The 18,801-nt window shown below is 37.7% G+C and overlaps 1 protein-coding gene across 2 annotated transcripts in view; it reads left to right on the top strand.

Annotated features, from left to right (window-relative positions):
* LOC128660069 (uncharacterized) overlaps window positions 1-18,801 on the top strand; it is a 197,112-nt gene that overhangs the window by 93,860 nt on the left and 84,451 nt on the right. For both annotated transcript variants that reach the window (XM_053713677.1, XM_053713676.1), the window contains exons 6-7: window positions 323-493; window positions 13,458-13,529. In XM_053713677.1, coding sequence (XP_053569652.1) covers window positions 323-493; window positions 13,458-13,529 — 243 coding nt within the window. The remainder of the gene's footprint in view (window positions 1-322; window positions 494-13,457; window positions 13,530-18,801) is intronic.

Here is an 18,801-nt window from a genome sequence, read left to right as displayed (position 1 = left end):
CTCCTAAGCTTACATTCCTAATTTTTCAAATAAAGATACCAAGAGAATGAAGGAAAAATTATAATAGGAGTAAATTAGAAAGTTGTTTAACACTGTGCGTTCTATCTAAATCGTGAAATAAAAAAATTGGGTTTCATATCCCTTTAAGTGACAGGTGCTGCTCAATTGATGATAATGGAAAATGACTCGCAACTTGCGAATATTAAGGGAGAAGGTTTAAATATCTTTAAATTACACTTTTTTTTTCTTTGCATTTTTGCAACAAGTTACACAGACCGGTTTTGCAAACAGTAAATAATATGTCTTAAACTTTCTCCTCTAGGATCTTTGGAAGAACAGTAATAAAACAGCGTTCGGGACTTTAGGAAATAAGAACATTACTGAGCAGCTGACAGTTGGCGGCAACACTACAGCCGATCGCTGCTTACACTGCTGCAATGTGACGGAGACAGTACAGGACAACCCGCAGATCACACAACACACAGATCTGAAGGTGAGAGGAAACAGTCTGCTTATATTGACGCATTGCTGGGTTAGGCTCATGCTAAGGGTGTTTCTGGTCTATGTCCCTGCAACATTCACTATAACACATAATGACTGATTACACTTCCCAACCACCACATCATAGGTTAAAACCTATGTAAATAACAGTTACTGTGTATCCCTGATATATACATCCCAGGGAAGTAACTACGTCTCAATTAATACTGGGCTTGCTCCGCTATGGGGCACATCTAGATCTGCCGGCATCAAGTTTGACACCTCGGTGTGCCCCCCTGCAATACAGGGATCACAGTATAAGGAAAGTGTAAGGATTTGCCTTTACAATATGGTAGAAGGGTTTACAAAATGGCTGCCACGCCATATTTTTACAGAAAAGCCTGACACCATGTTTGAAGCAGTCAGTGCTAGCGTACAAGGGGGAACGATAGTCACAAAGAAACAGCTCCTCTTTCTCCTATGTTGCTGCCGGCTCAGATTCTTCTTGTTTGCAAACAAACAATAAACTCTAAATGAACAGTTGATGAGTAGGAAGCAAACACGAGGCCTTTGTCTCAGGTACCAAAAGAATGGAGACTTTGTATGAGCATAAGATGCTCTACTGTGTTAAATACAAGCAGTAGGTCTAGAAGTAAGGAGGCGTGGCTTTTTGCATTAGCTGGCAACAGATCATTGGTTACCTTAGTGATAACAGTTTATGTTTAGTGTTTAGGGTACAAAACCAAACTGGAGTGGGTCAAGTAAAGTGCTAGTTGAGAGAAAGGGGCCCATTTATCAAGCTCCGTAAGGAGCTTGTGGGCCCGTGTTTCTGGCGAGTCTTCAGACTCGCCAGAAACAGCAGTTATGAAGCAGCGGTCTAAAGACCGCTGCTCCATACCCCTGTCCGTCTGCTCTGAGCAGGCGGACAGGAATCGCCAGAAATCAACCCGATCGAGTACGATCGGGTTGATTGACAGCTCCCTGCTGGCGGCCCATTGGCCGCGAGTCAGCGGCGTTGCACCAGCAGCTCTTATGAGCTGCTGGTGCAATGTTAAATGCGGAGAGCGTATTGCTCTCCGCATTCAGCGAGGTCTTGCGGACTTGATCCGCACTGTCGGATCAGGTCCGCAAGACCGATGATAAATAAGCCCCAAAGAGTTTTAGGCTAATATAGGCTACTCACTACAATCATTTAGATTAAAGACTGGTAGAGAGAGTTAGAGGGAGAGGTGGGGTAAAGACTGGGATTTTACTTTTTATAAATTAAATAAATCTACATATTGGCCTCTAGTTATTAAGGTCTGGCGGACCTGATCCGACACTGTGGATCAGGTCCGCCAGACCTCGCTGAATACGGCGAGCAATACGCTCGCCGTATTCAGCATTGCACCAGCAGCTCACAAGAGCTGCTGGTGCAACGCCGCCCCCCTGCAGACTCGCGGCCAATCAGCCACCAGCAGGGTGGTGTCAATCAACCCTTGATCGGGTTGATTTCCAGCGATGTCTGTCCGCCTGCTCAGAGCAGGCAGACAAGTTATGGAGCAGCGGTCTTTGTGACCGCTGCTTCATAACTGCTGTTTCGGAGCTTGATACATATGCCCCATTATATCTGGAATTTAGATAGTTCTGTTATTTAATTTAATGTTACAAATATAATACACTTATCTTCAGTGGTGATGATGTCATCATTAGAGACGGCACTCACCCACCTTTGGTCACCTTCCAATACTATTTAGATTGCACAGGGCACTGTCATCTTTCTGCCCCAGTCTGCATTGCCTTTCTTTATTTACTGTACCCCTGTATAACGCTACACAATCTGTTACTGCATTTTAAATATGGATGGCAGCTGTACTCCACAAAAAAACTGGATAATCTGTCAGTGAATGGTGTCACACAATGTCCCACCTTCAAGCTCTACCTTATCCCTCACTCTTGATCCCACAATGTATATTTTTCATAACCGAGCAGAAATTTTATCCCATGGCTGCCAGTAATATACAAATCAATCATTTTACCTCTTTGGCTGCCAGTAAAATATGTAAACAGAAGTGATTTGACCCCTTTGACTTCTCCTCACCTCTTTCTGCTTCATATTTGCAATGGATTGAAGCATAGGATGCTTTTTATATTTAGCTATACAGGGACTTTAGAAAACTGGATATTTCAGCGTTCAGTATTTTAGCAGGCTGTCCAGTAAAATCTTGACTGTCCAGTTAAAAACTGGACACCTGGCAACACTAATTACAAATAAATATAACAGTAATAATAATAAATATTATAATAATAAATAATAAGAGTAAGGGTGTGAATTATTGATAAACCTATTAATATGTTTTGTTTTATTAAATTGAATGGCTCCTTTCTGTTTGTGATGACCAAAAAGCTTAGGACATAACGGGTGAGATTACATATATTGCGTAGGCTTCAGCGCAACTGCTGAAACCCAACGCCGCCTGTAAGTTCACCTCGCACATCGGGTGAATCACATATATGGTGCCGTCAGATGCCTAACTGCCGTAAGTCAGATAAACTGGCGATGTTCAGAAATGTGCGTAAATACACATTTCTGGAGTCACCTGTGACTTACGGCAGTTTATGATCTGCATGAGAAAAAAACATTAAAATGTTGTATAGCACGTAACAGTCTAACCAGCCTCTCAAAAATAAACCCAACACATTACCACTAATAATAAAGTGTATTAACCTTGTGACAGGAACACTTTTAACCACGGTCTTCTAGGGCACAAATGCAGCACAGGACAATCCACTGTAGTTTAAAAGGCTTTATTTTTCACAGCAATAACAAACAGGCAGTTCATTTTCAAAAGAGGGAAATCCTTCCTCTGCAGCAAAGTTAAGTACTTTTAAATGTGTCCCAGCACTTCACAGCATTCCACAAGTGCTTTGTAAAAATAATGTCCTTTTACAGTTCACAGGAACAAAAGTCTTTTACACAGTGTAACAAACACACACACCAGCTTCTGTAGCTGTATATCTCTCTCTCAAGGCCTAAGTGAGGCTGCTATTTAAACCCTCACAACTTCTAATTAGCCACACCTGTGATTAACTGCTGGACAGCTTCACAGCTGTCTGGGATAATCAAATACACACTCTTTCTCCCTGGGGTTTTAACTGAAAGGAGAAATAGCATGTACAATGCTTGGTCTTAAATATCTTCCATTTATAACCAGGCCTTGCTTTCTGTCACATATCCTCCCCCCCCAGCTCACACCCAGTGGGTTGAGCGACCATGGACATCAATGAATGTACCCGAGACAAACCATCAGCATTGCCCTGCAAAAGACCGGCCCTGTGCTCAACAGTAAAATTGAAGGGTTGCAAGCTAAGAAACCACCTAGTAACCCTTGAATTTGTTTCCTTATTCTGACTCATCCATGTGAGAGGAGCATGATCTGTTATTAATTTAAATTTTCTTCCCAACAGATAGTACCTAAGGGTCTCTAAAGCCCACTTAATGGCAAGGCATTCTTTCTCCACTATAGAATAGTTCTTTTCCTGTGAAATAAGTTTTCTGCTTAGGAAAAGGACAGGATGCTCTTCTCCCTGACACTCCTGCGAGAGAACTGCTCCTAAACCAACATCAGAGGCATCTGTCTGTACAATAAAATCTTTAGCGAAATTGGGGGTTACCAAAACTGGATGGGCACAAAGGGCATCTTTCAAATGCTTAAAAGCTTGTTCTGCTTCTGGGGACCATTTTATCATAATTGGGGCCCTTGCTTTTGTGAGATCTGTCAAGGGTGCCGCAATTGTAGCGAAATTCGGGATAAACCTTCTATAATAACTAGTTATCCCAATAAATGCTCTTACTTGTTTTTTAGTTAGAGGCTGTGGCCAGTTCTGTATGGCCTCTACTTTTGTTGTCTGAGGTTTAACTAATCCTCTACCAATAGTATAACCCAAGTACTTAGCTTCCTGTAAACCAACAGTACATTTTGCAGGATTGGCAGTTAACCCAGCGGACCGTATTGCATCAAGTACTGCTTGAACTTTTGGAAGATGGGATTCCCAATCTGTACTATAAATTATAACATCATCCAAATATGCTGCCGCATAACGAACATGGGGTTTCAGAATTCTATCCATCATCCTCTGGAATGTTGCCGGGGCCCCATGTAAACCAAATGGCAACACCGTATACTGAAATAAGTCCTCTGGGGTTGAAAAAGCTGTCTTTTCCTTTGCTTGACTAGTGAGAGGCACCTGCCAATACCCTTTCGTTAAATCAATTGTAGTGAGATAATGTGCTTTTCCTAGCCTTTCTATTAACTCATCTACTCTAGGCATTGGGTAGGTGTCAAATTTGGAAACACAATTAAGCTTACGAAAGTCATTACAGAACCTTAATGAACCATCCGGCTTTGGAACAAGCACGATTGGACTGTTCCACTCACTTCGTGATTCCTCAATTACCCCAAGCTTTAACATTTTTTCTACCTCCAGTTTAATAGCCTTTCTACGAGCCTCAGGGACCCTATAGGGTTTAAGGCAGACCTTCTTCCCTGGTTCTGTTATTATGTCATGCTTAATAACATTAGTTTTTCCCGGTACCACAGAAAATACCTCTATGTTTATTCTAATAAAATCCTTGACCTCTCGCTTCTGATGTACAGATAGGGTTTCCGATATATTTACCTCTGGTTCAGTGACAGGGAGTTCTGTAGGTTTTAAGGCAACTAAAACTTCCCTATCTTTCCAAGGTTTTAACAGGTTTATATGATATATTTGCTCAGGTTTCATTCTCCCTGGCTGACTTACTTTGTAATTAACATCACCCACTTTCTCAATTATCTCATATGGGCCCTGCCAAGTAGCCAAGAATTTATTTTCAACTGTAGGGACCAGAACTAACACCCTATCCCTAGGTTGAAACACCCTGGCTCTAGCATTACGGTTGTAGCTGTAGTTTTGTGCTTCCTGTGCTTTTCCCATATGTTCCCTTACAATGGGCATGACAGCTTCTATACGATCCTGCATTTGGGAAATATGTTCAATAATGCTTCGATAAGGTGTTGTCTCTTGCTCCCAAGTCTCTTTAACTATATCTAGTAATCCCCTGGGATGCCGCCCATATAACAGTTCAAATGGGGAAAAACCTGTAGAAGCCTGGGGAACCTCCCTGATAGAGAACATTAAGTAGGGTAACAGAAGGTCCCAATTTCTCCCATCTGTGTCAATTACCTTTCTTAGCATACTTTTGAGAGTTTTGTTAAACCTTTCTACTAAACCATGAGTCTGAGGGTGATATACTGAGGTCCTTAGTTGTGTTATGCCAAACAACTTACACAATTCTTTTGTAACCCTGGACATAAATGGAGTTCCTTGGTCTGTCAAAATTTCCTTAGGTATCCCAACCCTGCTAAACATTAGCATGAGTTCTTTTGCTATGGACTTTGCAGAGCTGTTACGAAGGGGAACTGCCTCAGGATAGCGTGTAGCATAATCAAGGATTACCAGTATATACTGATGTCCTCTAGCAGATTTAACCAGCGGACCCACCAAGTCCATAGCAATTCTTTCAAAAGGCACATCAATTATAGGCAAGGGCACTAAAGGGTTACGAAAATCTTTAGCAGGAGCTGTAAGTTGACACTTAGGGCATGAAGCACAATAATCCTTGATGGCTACAAATATCCCTGGCCAATAAAACCTTCTAAGAACTCTCTCTTTGGTTTTCTCAACTCCCAAATGCCCCCCTAGAATGTGGTTATGTGCAAGATTTAATACAGTGTTCCTAAAAGTCTGGGGCACCAAAAGTTGTTTAACAATGTCTGTTCCTTTCTTCTCTACACAATATACCAAATCATTAACTGCTTCAAAATAAGGATAGGGTAATACATTTCCTGGCTGTGTCACAACATCATTTATAACCCTGGTATTATTTCTTGCCTCTACCAATGTTGGATCCTCCCATTGGGCTTTTTTAAAATTACCAGGGCCACCAACCAGATCTATCAAATCATCAATATTTTCCGAGCTAGTACTTGGTACTTCATTACTCTGAGAAGGTTGATCACCTACTAATACAGGCATAGGGCCATACATCTTATTTTTCTCCTTTTCAATGGAACCCCCTTCAAAATCAGTTTCAGAGAAAGGAAATACATAAATATCAGAAGTTTGACATATTTCTGGAGATTCCCATAACTCCAGAAATTTTGGAAAATCTCTCCCTATCACCACCTCATGGGCTAAATTTGGTACTACACCAACACGATATTTTAATTTACCACACTGAGTCTCAATCTCCACCTCAGCTGTAGGATATTCCCGTTTATCTCCATGAACACAGATAATTCCCATTTTTTCCCCATAATCTAATACTGCATCTGGTACTAAAGATTTAGCCACTAGTGTGACCATACTTCCTGAATCAAGCAAAGCCCTAGACACTTTACCATTAACCGTCACAGTACACCAATGGGAATCATTATTAACAGAGCTGTTGCTATTAGACAATAGTGAATGTGCAACATTACAGTCCATAAATTCATCTTTATCACAGTCTCTAGCAATATGCCCAACCTCATTACATTTAAAACATCTTACAGGTTGGTTATATTTAAATGTTTCCTTAATTCCTGGGGAAATGTCTCTGGTGTTTTGCCTATACACCTGCTGCTCTCTTATCCCCTTTATCCCCTGAACAGTCTTACCAGTTCTTGTAGAGCTCTGGGACTTGGGATTGTGGGGCTGATGCATTGAAGATTGTTGCAAAACTTCTCCTGAAGCTATAAATCTTTCGACCAATACAATCAACTGATCCGCTGTTTGAGGATCACCTTGATTAACCCACCGCCGCAGGGAAGCAGGTAATCCACGCTGAAACCGGTCCATCACCAGTAGTTCCACTATTTTGGTAGCCGAATTAACCTCTGGTTGCAGCCACTTCCTGGCAAGGTGTATAAGGTCGAACATCTGGGATCTTGCAGTATTATGAGATGAAAACATCCAGGAATGGAATCTTTGTGCACGGACTGCCGAAGTCACCCCCAGGCGTGCAAGGATTTCTGCTTTCAATTTCTTATAGTCACTGGCTTGTGCTGGCTCTAAATCAAAGTAGGCCTTCTGAGGTTCACCACTAAGAAATGGCGCAAGTATACTCGCCCACTCAACTGTCGGCCATTTTTCTCTTTCTGCTGTGCGTTCAAATGCCAAAAGATACGCCTCAACATCATCAGCTGCTGTCATTTTTTGAAGATAATGACTAGCCCTTATTACTCTGGAACCTTGGCTGCCACCAACATATTCAGAGTTCAGTCTTTCTGATATGGCTTGAACCTCTCGTTGCAGAGTCTGTGTAGCACTTTGCTGCTCCTCCCGGGTCTTCCTGAATGTCTCAGCTTGCACAGCAGCCATCTGTTGTATCAACAATTCAGTGTTCTCCTTCTGTGATTTAGCCAGCAGCATAGCACTCTCTGACTGGGCCAAGATCAACTGTTGTAGTGCTGCACTATTTTCAGCAGCTTTTCTGTTAGTCTCCTGCTGTATAGCATTAGAATGGATCAAAGCTTTAATGACTTCCTCCATGTTGCTTGCAGATTATTATGCCCACAGACATACAACGTGGTTGCCCGGATTCTCCACCAAGTGTGACAGGAACACTTTTAACCACGGTCTTCTAGGGCACAAATGCAGCACAGGACAATCCACTGTAGTTTAAAAAGCTTTATTTTTCACAGCAATAACAAACAGGCAGTTCATTTTCAAAAGAGGGAAATCCTTCCTCTGCAGCAAAGTTAAGTACTTTTAAATGTGTCCCAGCACTTCACAGCATTCCACAAGTGCTTTGTAAAAATAATGTCCTTTTACAGTTCACAGGAACAAAAGTCTTTTACACAGTGTAACAAAAACACACACCAGCTTCTGTAGCTGTATATCTCTCTCTCAAGGCCTAAGTGAGGCTGCTATTTAAACCCTCACAACTTCTAATTAGCCACACCTGTGATTAGCTGCTGGACAGCTTCACAGCTGTCTGGGATAATCAAATACACACTCTTTCTCCCTGGGGTTTTAACTGAAAGGAGAAATAGCATGTACAATGCTTGGTCTTAAATATCTTCCATTTATAACCAGGCCTTGCTTTCTGTCACAACCTCTAAACCGCCATCCCCCACATCGCAACTACTAACAAAAGTATTAACCCCTAATCCGCCAACCCCCCAAAACGCAATCTATCAACCTAATACAGTTATTAACCACTAAACCGCAAACCCCCCACATTGCAATCTACCTAATATACACTTAGATTACAAGTTTTGCGTTATAGAGGGTGCGAAACTAACGCAACAAAAGTTGCGTTATTTCACCCTTCATAGCGCTGCCATTACAAGTTTTGAAAAACCTGGCTTGTGTGTGCGATATGGTGCTTTTAAGCTCCATACCACACAAAAAACAAGCACTGTTTTGACGTGCTCGTGCACGCTTTCCCCATAGACATCAATGGGGAGACCAGGTCAGAAAAAAGCCTAAAACCTGCGATTGTGGAAAGAAAAGCTCCGTAACGCAGCCACATTGATGTCTATGGGGAAAAAAACTAACACCCTCATATAAACCCAGAGTCTAAACACCCCTAATCTGCCCCCCCATTGACATCGCCTGCACCTACATAATGTTATTAACTCCGAATGACTCTGCCGCTCCTGATATCGCCGCCACCTAAATAAAGCTATTAACCCCTAATCTGTCTCTCCCAATATCGCTGCCAATATACTAAAGTTATTAACCCCTATTCCCCTGCACCCCAACATCGCCCACACTATAATAAATCTATTAACCCCTATTCCGCCGCTCCCCAACAACGCTGCAACTAAATAAAGCTATTAATCCCTAAACCTCTGGCCTCCCACATCACTACCACTAAATAAATCTATTAAACCCTAAACCGTCAGCCACCCACATCGCAAAAATCTAAATTAAACTATTTACCCCTAAACCTAACGTAACCCTAAACCTAGCCCTAACACCCCCTAATTTTAACAAAATTACAATAGCGCTAAATTATAGTTACAATTATTAACTAAATAATACCTAATAATAATTTAAAACTAAATACATACTTACCTGTGAAATAAAACCTAAGCTTGCTACAATATAACTAATAGTTATATTGTAGCTAGCTTAGGTTTTAGTTTTTAGTTTTATTTCACAGGTAAGTGTATTTAGTTAGTAAAAATAGTTATTAACTATTTACTAACTACCTAGTTAAAATAAATACAAACTTACCTGTGAAATAAAACCTAAGCTACTTTACACTAAAACCTAAAATTTCAAAAAATGTAAAAACACTAAAATTACAAAAAATAAAAAACCTACCATTACAAAAAAGGAAATTATCCAAAAAATAAAAATTATACTTATTCTAATACCCTTTAAAAAAACAAAAACCCACCCCAAAATAAAAAAGCCTAATCTATAATAAACTACCAAGGGCCCTTAAAAGGGCCTTTTGTAGGGCATTGCCCTAAAGTTAACAAATCTTTTCTACAACAAAAACAAACAGCCCCTAACAGTATACAAACCCCCACCCCCCAAACCCACAAAATAAAAATAAAGTTAAACCTAATCTACCATTGCCCTAAAAAATGGCATTTGTATGGGCATTGCCCTTAAAAGGGCATTTAGCGCTCTTTCTGCCCAAGCCCTAAACTAAAAATAAAAACCCACCCCAAAATGAAAAAAAATAATACATTTCACAAAATAACAAACCCCTGACGATCCATATACAGTTTTTGAAGTTCCGCTTGATTGATCTTCATCCCAGCGGCGAAGTCTTCATCCAGGTGGCCTCTTTAATCTTCATCCTGGCAGCGAAGTCCTCATCCAAGCGGCAAGAAGTCTTTATCCAGACAGCCTCTTCAATCTTCATCCAGGCGGCATCTTCTATCTTGATCCCGGCGGCACGCAGCGGGTCCATCATGAAGACATCCGGCGCGGAGCATCCTCTTCATACGGTCGCTGCTGTACACTAAATCTTCAATGCAAGGGAGCCTTTTTATTTTGGATAATTTTGTTTGTTATTTTTTGTAATTTAGTCTTTTTTATTTTTTTGTAATTAGATAGTTTGTCATTTTAACAGTAGTGTTAGGATTTTTTAATGTGTAGTTTAATTTAATTGGTAGTTAGTTTAATTTTAGTTTAATAATTATATTAGTTTAATTGTTAGTTTAAACTTATTTTTTTTAATTTGACAGGAAAGTTTTAATTTTATTTAAGATAGGGAAATTGTAATTTAAATCTAAAGTTAGGGGGGCGTTAGGTTTAGGGGTTACTATTTTAATTTAATTGTCGTTTTAACAGTAGTGTTAGGATTTTTTAATGTGTAGTTTAATTTAATTGGTAGTTAGTTTAATTTTAGTTTAATAATTATATTAGTTTAATTGTTAGTTTATACTTAGTTTTTTTTAATTTGACAGGTAAGTTTTAATTTTATTTAAGATAGGGAAATTGTAATTTTAATCTAAAGTTAGGGGGGCGTTAGGTTTAGGGGTTACTAGTTTAATTTAGCTTATTGCGATGTGGGGGGCTTTCAGTTTAGGGGTTAATAGTTTACTTTAGTATATTTCATTGTGGGGGCTTGCGGTTTAGGGGTTGATAGGTTTATTATAGGGGCGGTGGTGTAGGGATTAATATCAAGTATAGTGGGGGTGGACAGCAGATTAGGGGTTAATAATATTTAAATAGTGTTTGCGATGCAGGAGGGCGGTGGTTTAGGGGTTAATAACTTTATGATAGTGGTGATGATGTCGGGGAGCGGCAAAAAAGGGGTTAATAATTATTTTTAGTGGCTGCGATGTCAGGAGCGGCAGATTAAGGGTTAATAAATTTAATATAGTGTTTTAGGGGTTAATAGGTAGTTTATGGGTGTTTAGTGCACTTTGTAGCAGTTTAGTTATGAGTTTTTTGTAACAGATTTGTTGCGTGAAACTCATAACTACTGCTTTTAGATGGCATTACGGACATTTTTTCAGCGTTAAAAGATGAACGCACAACTCGTAATCTATCTGAAAGTGATTAACCCCTAATCTGCCATTCACCCACAATGCATATACCTAATTAAAGTATTAACTGCTAAACCCCCAACCCCCCACAATGTAATCTACCTAATTAACCCGTAAACCGCCATCCCCCACAATGCAAAGAATTAATCTAATCTAATTAATCTAATCACTAAGCCCCATAACACCCCCTAATTTAACCCCAATTACATAAAATAAAAAAAAGACTACCTTACTAATAAATTAATTAAAAAGTACTAAAATATAAGACGTGACGGTTTAGTTGTGGCTCTCAGTTTATATCTCCTTTACTCAATGTGTAATATAGCTCTGTTCTTTTCTGTTGTTCTGAAATGACCAATATGATGTTCAGTTATATATTTTCATTGTTTTACTAAAGTCTACTGTAACATATGTAAAAAGTAAATCACCTTTTTTCCTACATCACCCCTACTTCCTGCAGAATCATCTCAGTCAAGGTCCAAAAGCGACCATCTGTATGTATACTTCTGTTATATAGACATGACATGCATATCTGATGTAACATTTTCCTTTTTACTTTATGAATATATCAATTTGAGTTTTTAATTAAAAAAAAGTGCCAAAATAAAAAAATTCTAACTTAAAATAAAAAAAAACCTAACATTATAAAATTTTTTTACCTAAGATTAAATTAAAATAAACAAATCTAATATTACAACAAAAATTCTAAAATTACAGTAAAAATAAATGGAATTATCCAAAATAAAAAAATGCAAACCTAATCTAATACCCCTAAAAATAAAAAAAGCCACCCCAAATGCCCTATAAAAGGCCCTTTTAAGGGCCATTGGTAGTTTATTATTAGATTGGTGGCTTTTTTATTTTTTTTAGGAGTATTAGATTAGGTTTACATTTTTTTTATTTTCAATAATTTTGTTTATTTTTTTGTAATAGATTTTTTTTAAATTTAATCTTAGTTTTTTATGTAATGTTAGGTTTGTTTATTTTAATTTTAAGTTAGGATTTTTTTTATTTTAGTACTTTAATTAATTTAATTAGTAAGGTAGTCGTTTTATTTTATGTAATTGGGGTTAATTTAGGGGGTGTTAGGTTAGGGGGCTTAGTGATTAGATTAATTATTTTCATTGTGGGAGGTTGGCGGTTTAGGGGTTAATAGTGTAATTTGGTAGTTGACGTTGTGGGGGGTTGGCGGCTTAAGGTTTAATAGTGTAATTAGGTAGTTGGCGTTGTGGGGGGTTGGTGGTTTAAGGGTTAAAAGTATAATTAGGTCGTTGACATTGTGGGGGTTGGTGGTTTAGGGCTTAATACTTTAATTATCTTATTTGCGTTGTGGGTGAATAGCGAATTAGGGGTAAGTAACTTTATTATGTACTTTGCAAATTGGGGGTTGGCGGATTAGGGGTTAATACATTTTATTTAGTTATTGCGGTGGGGGGATGGCGGTTTACAGGTAGATATTGTGCATGTGTTAGGTATTTGTTAATACTTCTAGGCAGTTGCGGTACTTATATATTCAGCGCAAGGCTTGCTGTGTCTGCCTATGTGTGGCGAGGTGTAAATGGAGTAAAATGTCTTCATTTTTTCAGCATAAGTCCTTGTGCTGAATATGTGATACCGAATTGCGATGCCGGTTCTTTATTAGTTTATAGGAGTTAAATTAGCGGGTGACAGGTGAAATATACGCGCTGCATTTATATGTGGCGTCGTATATTTGATAGCAATATCCAACTAAAAGCAGGCGACGCTGCATATGTTATCTCGCCCAACATATGTAGCTGACCATGCACACCAAGCTTTAAACATAATAAGCTTCAATAAAAAATGTGTCTCTCTCCTGTGCTTTGCTTAGGACCGGGGTGTATATACAAAAAGAGGCATTTAAATAAAAGGTTCTGTATTCATTGTTTAGAAATCAATTAAATAAAAATGTTCATTATTATCTCTTGTTTGTAGACAAAGCCCAGACGTAAAAGAACTGATTCTGAGGAATATGAGTCTGTTCTGCTTGGGAAAGCCGGTATACTGGTAAGGAAACGTTATTATTTATGTTAGTATATGACTAGGTAACACAATTATTATGTATTATTATCTTAGCAGTAACCTTCATTAAAATGTTGGTGTATTTATCTCAACAGTTGCCAACCAATAAAATGTATATACGTAACAATATATTTATTAAAGATCAATATTTATTCCTTAATTCTAGATTAGTTATCCTTATAGACACCTTGAATTATATTTATGTAAAAACTAGATTATAAATCAATTATACACGCTTATTCCGTTACAATATTCTATACCAATTAGATCATAAAAATATGTCTCTAAAATTAACCTTACTCACAATAAATTGCTCATTAATAATACCAAAATTAATACTAGAGCAACTTATAATTAGCCAATAACTCTAATTCAATGCCAAATATGGATTACAAATTTACAGTGCTTAATTTACCGCAACCAGAGATTTAACCACAATAACCACTTTAGGTGCAGTTCTAAGAGACTTCACAATAATAAAACTGACTTATAAATCTGGAGTTTTAAATTACACAGGACTATGAATATAAACTTAAAATACCAAATATGCTCTTTAAATTACCAGCTTCAATTGAACTGTAGCAACAATGAATGTCTTAGTTTTAAAACATTGAATTACAAAACTCCATACATTACCACAAGACCAATTTGCAAATCTCAGCTTTTTCAGATTAATCTAGTTCACCGTCATAAATAAGAAAGGTATTTGCAATTTCTGGAGATAAAATTAGCTCAATTTTGCTTTCTGTAAACCAAGGCAGCAAGATAAGTCAGAGAGTTAAAAAACTCAGCAGCATGACCCTTTTTTATTCCAGTGCAAGAGAATATATCACGTGATAAATCCCAATTTTTTTTATTCTTATCATTGGTGAACATTTAGGATACACCCTTATCTTTTGATAGGCCATTCGAAGCTGAACATCTCATTGGCCCTTGAAGCTGAACATTTCATTGGCTTACTGGGAATGTACATGCTTATTTGATACTACAATCCCCTTTTGGCTGCAATTCTCGCATAAACCACCAGAGGGTGACATAGGCATTAAAAACATATTCATTTTCAACACTGCTACAGCTTAATTGATATATACCTCAATATGTTCATTAAACACACCTATAATTTCCAGCATTCATAAATTATATGTTCAATATATATGGGATTATTTTATACTATTTACCCTGAGTATTTTCATACTAAACATGAATTACTACTTATAATATTTTAGAAGATGCCTTTAAAGTTAAATTTTTATGAGTGGACTAATAGTATGAATCAATAAAATATATATGTTTATCTGACTTATTTTGTATATCAGTTCATTTGATATACTGGTACATATTTAATTTCCTAGTCACCATCAGGTTCTTCCCTGTAATGTTTATTAGACTCCTGGAAAAAGAAAATGTTATTTGGAAATAAGTCAAACACTTATACACACCAATGCTGTTATTTATTTATTTTTAATTAATTATATCCAACACAGTACATAACATGTGATGTATCTCTTAGATCATTATATATATTATTCAGGCAGTCTGCGGTACACATTAAATATTTGAAAATGAAACAATTATATTTTATATGAAATTCTAACTTCTCCTTTTAAAACCAAGATTTAAATTCTTATATACTTTTAGCACTCACAGGGTTAAATATGTTTCTCTGTTTTCTTCTGCTATTTTCCTTTGAGACATACGTCTGAGCTGCGTGTATTTGAACTCAGTATGGGATATTTAACATTTAGATGATAAGAGCTACAATCCCTGAGAATCTTGGTTTATTCAAATATCAGTTTAGACTAAGCGACTTATCTACAGGGGGTCTGTAACTTTATTATACAACTTGGGCAGGAAGCCCCATATATGGGCATTCAAACTTTAGTGTTATATGCTAAGATTACTTTAAAAAGTAAATCCTTTGAAAATTGGGACAAAGGTTTGCAATGCGACCATTTGATAGATAGAATTGTAATGTTACAGTAATAACTGATACAAATAGCTTCATATATGATATCTATTTCATTATATATATGTGTAGATAAATATAAATATATTATTTAATAACACTCATAGATATCCTGACATAAACATAGATATCCTGACATAAATACCCCTTCTAATTTTAAATATATGTAGGACACATATTTGAATTGGCTTAAAGTCAGTGGTATTTGGTGAGTGTACTGACAGTAGGCATCATAGACAATCTTATGATGAAAAGAGTCCATTATTTTTGAGCCCTTATGCTCGCTAGCTAGGCATATTTTAACTACAACACTTCATTAGTGTATTTGGGGGAAATGTCCTTTCATTCTCCCTCTATGACTTGGGATCTAGGATGGCATGCTCGCAACTGATTAGATTGGACCCATTTATCCATAAAGGTATCATTTTTAGGGATCCTAATCTTATAGGCCACTGGAGATATTTTGTCAGTAATTAGTAAAGGACCCTTCCATGATGGAAGAAATTTCTTCTCCTTAACCTGCTCTCTTCCAAAGTTATAAAGATAAACTTTATCATTAATTTCATATTCCTTTTTGAAAGTTTTGAGATCAAAATAGGTTTTAGCAGCAGTTGCAGACTTCTCTATGTTCCTTTGAGCAAATGCAAAGGCATATTGCAGATTCTTCCTTAAGTTCTCCACATATTGATGTGTATTAGTGGCAGTTATCTAGCTCTGGTCTGATGGACGGTACAGTAGGTGCTGAGGTAGAATTATTCTTCTACCAGTCATCAATTCAAAAGGTGACATCTTAGTAGTACTACTTGGAGTTGCTCTTAATGCCATTAGGACTATAGGTAATTTTACATCCAAGTCTCTTTACCTGTTTCACTCACAAACTTTTTGAGGATTTTCACAATGGACTGGTTGTAATGTTCTACACCACCACCAGAGGCAGCTCTATATGCAGTATGGAGCTTCCTTTTAACCCCTAGTATTTTCCACATTTTGGTCATCACTTCGCTAGTGAAGTGAGTCCCCCTGATCGGAATCGATTCTCTGGGGTAAACCAAATATGGAGAACACGTAACCGTAACCCTAAACCTAACCCTAACACCCCCTAATTTTAACACAATTACAATAGCGCTAAATTATAGTTACAATTATTAACTAAATAATACCTATTCAAAACTAAATACATACTTACCTATGACATTAAACCTAAGCTAGCTACAATATAACTAATAGTTATATTGTAGCTAGCTTAGGTTTTAGTTTTTAGTTTTATTTCACAGGTAAGTGTATTTAGTTAGTAAAAATAGTTATTAACTATTTACTAACTACCTAGTTAAAATAAATACAAACTTACCTGTGAAATAAAACCTAAGCAACTTTACACTAAAACCTAAAATTTAAAAAAATTAAAAAACACTAAAATTACAAAAAATAAAAAAAACCTATCATTAAAAAAAACAAAATTATCCAAAAAATAAAAATTATACCTATTCTAATACCCTTTAAAAAAAAAAAAAACCTACCCCAAAATAAAAAAGCCTAATCTAGAATAAACTACCAAGGGCCCTTAAAAGGGCCTTTTGTAGGGCATTGCCCTAAAGTTAACACCTCTTTTTCTACAACAAAAACAAACAGCCCCTAACATTATACAAACCCCCACCCCCCAAACCCACAAAATAAAAATAAAGTAAAACCTAATCTACCATTGCCCTAAAAAAATGGCATTTGTATGGGCATTGCCCTTAAAAGGGCATTTAGCTCTCTTTCTGCCCAAGCCCTAAACTAAAAATAAAAACCCACCCCAAAATGAAACAAATTAATACATTACACAAAATAACAAACAAATTAGCAAAAATAATAAAAATTATTCCTATTCTAATACCCATTTAAAAAAAAAACACCCCAAAATAAAAAACCTAATCTAGAATAAACTACCAATAGCCATTAAAAGGACCTTTTGTAGGGCATTGCCCTAAGTTAAACCGCTCTTTTACCTGTAAAAAAAATACAAACCCCCACTAACATTACAAACTCCCACCCTCCTAAACCCACAAAATAAAAAAAACTATCTAAAAAACCTAAGATACCCATTGCCCTGAAAAGGGCATTTGTATGGGCATTGCCCTTAAAGTGACATGCCACCCACATTTTTTCTTTTATGATTTAGAAAGAGAATGCAATTTTAAACATCTTTCTAATTTACTTATATTATCTAATTTGTTTTATTCTCTTGATATTCTTTGATGAAAAGCATATCTACATATGCTCACTAGTAGTGATGTCGCAAATAGTTCGCCGGCGAATAGTTCGCAAACATAGCATGTTCGCGTTCGCCGCGGACGGCGAACATATGCGATGTTTGATCCGCCCCCTATTCCTCATCATTGAGTAAACTTCGACCCTGTACCTCACAGTCAGAAGACACATTCCAGCCAATCAGCAGCAGACCCTCCCTCCCAGACCCTCCCACCTCCTGGACAGCATCCATTTTAGATTCATTCGGAAGCTGCATTCTTAGTGAGAGGAGGGACAGTGTAGCTGCTGCTGATTTAATAGGGGAATCGATAGCTAGGCTAGTGTATTCAGTGTCCACTACAGTCCTGAAGGACTCATCTGATCTCTGCTGTAAGGACAGCACCCCAAAATCAGTCTGCTTTTTTTTTTCCCTGTGTAATCTAATTGCATTTGCCTGCCTGCCAGCGTGTGTGTCAGGCTCACAGCGTATACTGTGCCCACTTGTCCAGTGCCACCACTCATATCTGGTGTAACAGTAGTGTACATTTAAAAAAAACAACACTTTTTTGACTGTGAAATAATAGCAGACAGCTGCCAGTACCCAAGATGGCCGCCAATAAGGCAGATGGGGAGGGTTAGAGAGCTGTTTTGGGGGGGATCAGGGAGGTTGGGGGCTAAGGGGGATGCTACACCACAGCATATGTAAATATGCTAATAAAAAATTTAAAAAAATGTAAAAACCTTTTATTTTAGTACTGGCAGACTTTCTGCCAGTACTTAAGATGGCAGGGACAATTGTGGGGTGGGGGAGGGAAGGGAGCTGTTTGGGATCAGGGGGTCTGATGTGTCAGGTGGGAGGCTGATCTCTACACTAAAGCTAAAATTAACCCTGCAAGCTCCCTACAAACTACCTAATTAACCCCTTCACTGCTAGCCATAATACACGTGTTATGCGCAGCAGCATTTAGCGGCCTTCTAATTACCAGAAAGCAACGCCAAAGTCATATATGTCTGCTATTTCTGAACAAAGGGGATCCCAGAGAAGCATTTACAACCATTTGT

This window comes from Bombina bombina, chromosome 5 (assembly GCF_027579735.1).
Source record: "Bombina bombina isolate aBomBom1 chromosome 5, aBomBom1.pri, whole genome shotgun sequence".
In the NCBI taxonomy this organism is placed as follows: domain Eukaryota; kingdom Metazoa; phylum Chordata; class Amphibia; order Anura; family Bombinatoridae; genus Bombina; species Bombina bombina.
This window is presented reverse-complemented; position numbering and strand designations above follow the sequence as displayed.